The sequence below is a fragment of the Chelonoidis abingdonii genome, chromosome 5, assembly GCF_003597395.2.
Source record: "Chelonoidis abingdonii isolate Lonesome George chromosome 5, CheloAbing_2.0, whole genome shotgun sequence".
In the NCBI taxonomy this organism is placed as follows: domain Eukaryota; kingdom Metazoa; phylum Chordata; order Testudines; family Testudinidae; genus Chelonoidis; species Chelonoidis abingdonii.
Window position 1 is genome coordinate 94897092 of NC_133773.1, and position 9153 is coordinate 94906244.

Genomic DNA, 9153 nt, shown 5'->3' on the forward strand with positions numbered 1-9153 from the left:
CATCGCCGGCACAGAAACAAGCGACTGTGGAGCAGTTTCTGCAGCACAGGGACATAGCGGTCTCCTTGGTGCTACAGTAATCCTTGGGCGGTACTGAGGGATCTCTGGACCAAATAACTGAGCAGTTGTCCACTTATCCTGCTCCCCAGCCCACTTCCAGTGATGAAGAGGAGGAAGTACATGGGAGCTGCTTCTCCTCCCAACACTCTTCACCCATGGGGCGAAGACCACCATGGGAAGCTGTTAAGATCAAATCTTGCCAACCTTGTGAGATGTAGCAATAGTACAGGCAATCCTGGATGTGTCCACAGGTGCCCTTTCCCATGCAGTGCCCCCCTCCACCCCGGGACCCTTGGGTGGCATATAAGGCTCACTACACGAGGTCCTCAACCACAGCCTGAAGGGAAATTTGTTCTCCGCCTTCTCCAAGCAGAGAGACGTTAGAAACACCAGAAAACATGGTAGATGAGGAGGAAGAAGGTTTGGACCATGCAGACACTTCCCCAGCACACAACTCATTGTCCTCTCCTGATGACGCAGTCTTGTCACCACTTCCAAGCACTGTTAATGATCTGAAGCAATTTTAAGAACTCTTTAAAAGAGTATCTGCCAGCCAAGACATCTCCCTAGAAGAGGTGCAAGAAAACCACTACCAGCTACTGCAAATTTTACAGACATCCACTACATCCAAAAATCACACTACCAATAAATGGTGCCATAATGGAACTGGCCGAAAATGTTTGGCAGACCTCTGCAACCATATCACTTACAAGCTAAAAGCAAAACAGAAAGTACTTCTTCCCAGCTAAAAGGGTGGACTTTTTGTTCTCTCATCCATAACCCAGTTCTCTAGTGGTGGAAGCTGCTGACCATCACAGCTAACAACCCCAATTCTGGTCCACTCCACAGGACAAAGAACGTAAACAATTAAACCTCTTAGGCTGAAAAGTATATTCATCAGCTACACTTGAATTGCAGGTAGCCAATTATTCGGCCCTTTTAGCCAAGTTCAACTACAACAATTATAGTAAGCTGCAAGAATTTCTTACCAGAGAATGGATGTAGCGGACGCTGCAGCAAGAACAATGGCCACAGCAGTTATAATGCACAGGGCTTCGTGGTTGCAGTCATCCAGGATCCCCAAAGAGCTCCAACTCAAAGTAGAAGATCTCCCCTTCAACCGGGAGAAACTCTTCTCTGTAAAAATGGACAACGTTCTTCACTCTATGAAGGACTCTAGGGCCACCTAAAGAAGGACAGAGAAAGGGGTAGGTTAGTGGGAAGGGAGAGGAAGGGCATGGCATTACCCGATCTTATAATCTCCAGTACCCATTGGTCCATTGTTATTGCTGGCCAGGCATGGTAGAATAGGCACAGGCAGTGGCCACAAGGTTGGGTAGGAGTATCTTACAGCACTGTATTGTGAGGGAGATCATTCAGACCAAGACTTCAAAACTGTGGCTTTGTGGTAGATGGTTGTGAAGAGGAGGACTGAGTTTGAGTAGCCCTACATCTTTGTGAACATTGTTTATTTCTGTTATGGTCAAATTGCCGTTGTTGTGGGCAGTGGAAAGATGTGTCTCTGCCCTTTTGGTACAGTTGGTATCAATGTCTATGGCTAAGGGCGCAGGGTGGCCTTAGAGTCCTTCAGGGACCCTTCTCACGAGCACCTCTTAAAACAGGAAGTGAACCATCTCCTACAACTGGGTGCTATGGAATAAATTCCAGCTCAATACAAAGGGAAGGGTTTTTACTCCCATTATTTTCTCAACAAAAAAAAAAACAGCGGATGGAGGCCCATCTTAGATCTTTGGAAGCTCAACAAATTTGTGCAGAATCACAGATTCAAAATGGTCACACTGGCCACAGTTATTCCAGCTCTGGACAAAGGAAACTGGTTTTCAGCCCTCGACCTCCAAGATGCTTACTTTCATATTACCATCATCCAGCGCACAGGCGGTTTTTAAGATTCACAGTAGGGGTCAACCACTGCCAATGCAGAATACTACCTTTTGGCTTTTCCACTGCCCCTCAAGTTTTTTTAAAAAACTGTCGCCATAGTGGCAGTCCACTTGCAAAGGAGAGGAGTGATGATCTTCCCGTACCTAGACGATTGTCTACTGAAAGGCACAACTCAGGAAGAATAGACACACATGATGTAGACAACCATCGAGCTGTTCCAAACACTAGGGTTGCAGATAAATATACAGAAATCTAAACTGAACCCAGCAAAAACTGGAATTCATCGGGCCTGTCTCAGCTCCACACAGTCCAGGGCACTGTTGCCCCATCACAGATTCATGACAATAACCAACCTTGTCTCGACTGTCACTGGCAGCCCTAAAACGCCGTCCAAAACCTGCCTACAGCTGTTAGGTCACATGGCAGCCATGGAATTCATGGTGAGACTTGTGAGACTGCATAGGCGTTGGAAACTCAGCTCCACATCAATCTCCTGGAGCTCCAAGCAGTATACAATGCATGTAAGCACTTCCTCCCAATCATATGGAATGAATCAATCTGCATACTGACTGACAACATAGCATGCATGTTCTATATCAATTGTCAAGGAGGAGCTCTCTCCCATTCACTCTGGACCGAGGCCCTGAAATTGTGCAACTGGGGCATTCACCACAATATAACCATCTCTGCATCTTGTCTCCTGGGATGTCAGAATATGATGGTGGACACACTAAGCAGACACTTCTCCGAGGAACACAAATGAGAAATAAACTACAGTATCCTCCAATCAATATTCCAGAAATGGGGCTATCCATCTGTAGACCTCTTTGCATCAGCAACAAACCACAAGTGCCCACTTTTCTGCTCCAGGGTAGGACTAGTACCCGAGTCACTAGAGGATGCCTTCCTCATCTCGTGGGACACATCACTCATGTATGCATTCCCACCGATGCCTCTAATCTCGTGACTCATTCGCAAGATACAGACTGATGAGGCTCATATCCTACTAATTGTTCCAATGTGATCCAGACAGGCTTGGTTCCCTTACCTGTTGCACCTGGCAGTGTGAGTGAGAAAGTTGTAGCGCTGTAAATAGCCAGTGTAGACAAGCCCTATATTAGGTCTTACCGGGCTCTCTGCAACAACACACACGACTCCAACACCCCTACCATCCACAGTGGGGCACTGCGCTACAGACACCTGAAGTGGAGCACCCACAGGGACACTACTCAAAGAAGAAGAGGAAGTTACTCATCTTGTGCAGTAACGAGGGTTCTTCGAGATGTGTATCCCTGTGGGTGCTCCATTACCCACCCTCCACCACTCCAGTTCAGAGTTCGTGCTTGTGATAGAGCTCTGTGATAGAAAAGGAACTGAACAGGTCAGGTCATACACATGCTAAATGAGGTACCAGTGGTACAGCAAGATGACTACTGTGCACATGTGCCCCGACCAAGCACTGCCACTGAAAATCTCTGATCTGTGGTGCAGAGATGCACCGACACCTAAAGTGGAGCAGCTACAGGGACACACATGTCGAAGAACCCTCGTTACTCCAGTGATGACCTCAGCTCTGTGTCCATCAGCAGAAATTTAAGCCTGACCTCACTTTGTTTCTTGGTTCTAGGTTTAAAGTCTCTGTGAATTTGACACTGAAACCTGACATGAGTCTCTCCAAGATACTTCAGGCAGCTGGAGTGTGTGTCATTCACCGGTACTGGTGGCCTGCAAAATTGGCGGGGTTTAAACCCTGGTGACTGAGGCGTGCCCCAGCAACAGTACCAGTACCCAGGAACAGGAACCGAAGTGTTTGAAAACACTTAAAAAGAAAACTTATATCTATAACTAACCCAAAACGAACTACTAAAACAGGTACAAACTGTATACAAATAAGAGGAAAAGCTTGCACTAGCGAGGAATACATTCCAACAGTTGTCATGAGCAGTGAGAAGGAGGGTCAAGGGTAGCGCAACACCATCATGCAGCAGAGGGCACATGAGCCACCCTGACCAGGTACTGCTGAGGGAAAAATCTCTGACAACTGTGCACTGAGTGTGCTCACACCTGAAGTAGAATGGATATGTACAGCACATTTGAAGCACAGTAGCTACGGGACAATTAGTAACTTTCTTTTTCAGCTGATGGGTCTTGTCACCTCCTGAATGAAGTCCATGTCTCACTTATGGATGCAAAAACATCTTTGTACTGAGACAGAGTTCAAGATCTGTCAAACCTATGTGCTCCTGTATTGCTAAATGGGTCAGAAACTGGACTCTCTCTAGCAGACTTGGAACAGCTACAGGCATTCCATATGACCTGTCAGCGCCAAATGAGCATGTAGTGGTTTGACTTTTTGGATATGTTAGACATGCAATGATCTGGCATTCCTTCAGTCACTCATTTATATTAAAAAAATGGTATTGTGTGCTCTTTGGTCATGTCAACAAGATGGACAAAAACATGCCAGTACACTGCTTTCAGGCTCTCCTTGACACATGAAGAGGTGCACACCTGATTCAGCCTGGCATTGCCCACGAGACGGCCTCAAAGATTCATGAATACACAGGATTGAGCCAGATCTGGAAGCTTCGCTACATGATGTCTGGTGCAATGCCGTCAACCGTGGTTGCTCTGTCTGGTGCAACGATCCTTAGTAGACTCTGTGTTTGATGGTTTTTGAAATTGCTACATAATTAACTGTTTTTAATAAAGAGAGATTCCATGTATGGACTTCCTTCTTGTAATTTGACAATTTAAGTTTTGCTTAATATTAAATATGAATGTATGCACTTTCAGCATTCCAATTCTGCAATATAATTTTGTTCAGCAAAAGGGCTTAGTCAGTTGAAATCTGCATCCTTCATTTGGATTATGATGACAATTTTTTTCTCAATTAAATAAAAAAATTAATCATGTAATTAATCGCACTGTTAAAGAAAAATAGGGTACCAATTATTTAAATATTTTTGATGTTTTCTACATTTTCAAATATATTGATTTCAGTTGTCACACAGAATACAAAGTGTACGGTGCTCAGTTGATATTATTTTTATTGCAAATATTTGCACAGTTAAAAACAAAAGAAATATTATTTTTCAATTCATCTAATACAAATAATATAGTTCAATCTCTTTATCATGAAAGTTGAACTTACAAATGTAGAATTATGTACAAAAAAACCCCTGCACTCAAAAATAACAACATTTTAAACTTCAGAGCCTATACCTCCACTCAGTCCTACTTCTTGTTCAGCCAATCGCTCAGACAAACAAGTTTGTTTGCATTTGCAGGAGATAATGCTCATCGCTTCTTGTTTACAGTGTCACCTGAAAGTGACAACAGGTGTTTGCTTGGCGTTGTAGCCAGCGTTGCAAGATACTTACATGCCAGATGTACTAAAGATTCATATGTTCCTTCATGCTTCAACCACCATTCCAGAGGACATGCACCGTGCCAATGACGGGTTCTGCTCGATAACTATTGGAAGAAGTGCGGCCCGACACACATTCTTTTTCATCATCTGAGTCAGATGCCACCAGCAAAAAGCTGATTTTCTTTTTTGGTGGTTCAGTTCTGTAGTTTCTGCGTCGGAGTGTTGCTCTTTTAAGGCTGCTGAAAGCATACTCCACACCCCATCAATCTCAGATTTTGGGAGGCACTTCAGATTCTTAAACCTTGGGTTGAGTGCTGTTGCTATCTTTAGATATCCCACATTGGTACCTTTTTTCATTTTGTCAAATCTTCAGTGAAAGTGTTCTTAAAATGAATAACATGCTGGGTCATCATCCGAGACTGCTATAACAGAAATATGTGGCAGAATGGGGGCAAAACAGAGCAGGGAACATACTATTGTCCCCCAAGGAGCTCAGTCACAAATTTAATTAACACTTTTTTTTTTTTTTTAAACGAGCATTCTCAGCATTGAAGCATGTCCTCTGGAATGAGCCGAAGCTTGAAGGGGCATACGAATGTTTAGCATATGTGGCATGGAAATACCTTGCAATGCCGGCTATAAAAGTACAATGCAAACGCCTATTCTCACTTTCAGGGTGACATTGTAAATAAGAAGCGGGCCTCATTATATCCCGTAAATGTAAACAAACTTGTATGTCTTAGCGATTAGTTGAGCAAAGGAAATAGGACTGAGTGGACTTGTGGACTTGTAGGCTCTAAAGTTTTACATTGTTTTGGTTTTTTGAGTGCAGTTATTTAACAAATAAAAATCTACATTTGTAAATTGCACTTTCACCATGGAGAGATTGCACTACAGTACTTGTATGAGGTGAATTGAAAAATATTTCTTTTGTATACCATTTTTACAGTGCAAATATTTGTAATAAAAAATGTGAAGTGAGCACTGTACACTTCGTATTCTGTGTTGTAATTGAAATCAATAATTTGAAAATGTAGAAAACATCCAAAAATATTTAATAAATTTCAATTGGAATTCTATTGTTTAAGAGTGTGATTAAAATGTGATGAATCATGATTTTTTTATCACAATTCATTTTTTGAGTTAATTCAAAGAGTTAACTGTGATTAATTGACAGCCCTAATAATAGTATTAATTTATTCTTGTGAGAAATATTAAAACTATAAATATACTACCACAGAAACTTTTCTAGTAATATTTATGGATTTGTATTTTATGTATGTATTTATTTTTGAATAACAGAGGTAAGCCAGAGAATTCAAACAGCACGCCCTGCTGGGAGACAGGTGATGCTGCACTATTTGCTACCATGGATGAATAATATTGAGTTGGTAGATTTGAAACCTTTGCCAACAATACGGCATCAAGATGAAGATGAAGAGGATTCTTTAAAAGACAGAGAAATTATGGTAAACAGCAGGCGCTGGCTACGAGGAGAAGGCTGGGGATCACCACAGGCTACTGCTATGGTTTTAAACAATCTGATGTATATGACAGCAAAGGTAAAACCAGTCTTTTGATATTTCTTGTTGTTTGATTCAGAGAATTGTTAAATCCAGAATGGGAAGAGGGGCAGTATAGGGCTACTGATACCAATTAGTGAGCTTTTATTAGCAAGCTGTTTTAGGCAGTATGCAATTATTCATTAGTATGGTTGTCAGCTTATGCAAAAATTTTCAAAAGCCAGTTCTCCAAATTACTTGTGGGTCTGGGAGCTGCCAAATAAAGAAGCACATGGCATGCTGTTGAGCCTATAAAAATAATAACAGCTTATTTTTAATAAGAATGTCTTAATGATTACAAGCTTAAAATTGCTGTCCCATAATTTAGATATCTGGATAGATAACTGCCTTGTGTAACTTAAAAAACAGCAACCCAACAAACCAACAAACTTACCTAAAAACTAGTGGTGAGAGAACCTCAAAGGAATTGTTCAGATTGTGCGTGTCTTCTCTCTCTCTTTATTCTCCCTGGATGATTTGTTTGTCATTCTGTTTCTTGCTGCTTCCAAGTAAACAGGTTTTCTTTATATTCTCTCTCCATTTAGTAAACTACATCTTTTTCCCTCCCTCCTTTTGTCCCCTGAGAAACCAAAGTTCTGAGAGTGATGTGGAAGGGTGGGATACGAGAGTGTGGTGGTGTGGGCTAATCCTGTTGCTGGTAGCTGACGGAAGGCTGTCCACTTTCCTTGTCTCATTTATTTTCTGTATCACAGCAGAGAGAAAGGGAGGGTAAGGGTGCCTTTGCTTCTCTGCTCAGTGGCTCCTAGAGGTAAAAGGCTGGCTTTTTAAATTAAAAAATTCAGGTAGTAAGTGGTTTCTGGGACATTGTGTAGGACTGTCAGTAGCTGGGGTGCATTAGTAAAACCTCAGCAGTGGCAGCTAAATCTGGATAGCTGACAAGTATGCATTGCAAACTACAGTAAAAGCTTTGTTATCCAGCATGTTGGGGGAATGAGGGTGCCGGTTAGTCAAAAATTCGAGTTAACTAAGAGTTAAATTTACCAACTGAATACCAATTTTCAAAGAATTAGAATGTAATAAAATTAATAAAGTATAAAATAGTATACAGGTACTCACCAATCCAGTAGTACTGCATTGCAGAGTGGTTGGTTTCTTGAAGCACTTAGGTGTAAACCTACTGTATAGAAAACTGTATCAGAGGGGTAACCGTGTTAGTCTGGATCTGTAAAAGCAGCAGAGAGTCCTGTGACACCTTATAGACTAAGAAGTATTGGAGCATGAACTTTCGTGGGTGAATACCCGCTTCGTTGGATGCATGTAGTGGAAATTTCCAGAAGCAGGTGTATATATATGCAAGCAAGAATCAATCTGGAGATAACAAGGTTAGTTCAATCAGGGAGGAAGAGGCCCTCTTTTAGCAGTTGAGGTGTGAACACCCGGGGAGGAGAAGCTGCTTTTGTAGTTGGCTAGCCATTCACAGTCTTTGTTTAATCTTGAGCTGATGGTGTCAAATTTGCAGATGAACTGAAGCTCAGCAGTTTCTCTTTGAAGTCTGGTCCTGAAGTTTTTTTGCTGCCGGATGGCTACCTTTAAATCTGCTATTGTGGTTCCACGGAATTTAAGTGTTCTCACCTACAGCTTTGTGTATGCCATCATCAAGTATCTGATTTGTTCTGTTATCCTTTAAACGGATGATCTGTCCATTGGCTATGTACAAGTCAGGCAGTGCTACATAATATTCTAATAGTATATTGGGGATTGCAGTGAATGAACTTGTGATGGTGTGACTGGGATCCGGTAGGTCTCGAGATGGTCGCTGTGAATATTGGTCAGAGTTGGCATCGAGGTTGTGCATTGATGTCCTGGATCCGGATAGAAGATCGGTGGTAGTAACGGTAGGGAAAGTGGTCAGGTTGGCATACTGGGTGATGGACCCCTGCCACCTCAGTCTTGAAATGAGTGTCATGCCAGATAAACAAAACTACAAATGGCTACCAACACAGAACATTTCTCACCCCGGTATTATCATACTCAACTGCTAGAAGAGGCTATCATCCTCCCCTGAAGAACTAACATCCCGTATCGCTCCGCCTGATCTTGCTTGCAATACATTACCTGCCTCGAAATTCATCGCAACATTGCATCCACAAGGTTATGTCACGTACCCAGAAATCTCATCCCAATACTTCTTTATCTATAAGTCCTCAGAGACTCTTTGCGCCTTAAATAGAGAAACTTTACCTAATCAAAGACAGACATATACATCGCGCCACCCCAAAATCAACAAAAAATATG

At 42.2% G+C, this 9153-nt stretch overlaps 1 protein-coding gene across 25 annotated transcripts in view; it reads left to right on the forward strand.

Annotated features, from left to right (window-relative positions):
* The window catches only part of FRYL (FRY like transcription coactivator), a 434628-nt gene that overhangs the window by 324581 nt on the left and 100894 nt on the right, over positions 1–9153 (forward strand). For all 25 annotated transcript variants that reach the window (XM_075066487.1, XM_075066485.1, XM_075066486.1 and 22 more), the window contains one exon: positions 6638–6897. In XM_075066487.1, coding sequence (XP_074922588.1) covers positions 6638–6897 — 260 coding nt within the window. The remainder of the gene's footprint in view (positions 1–6637; positions 6898–9153) is intronic.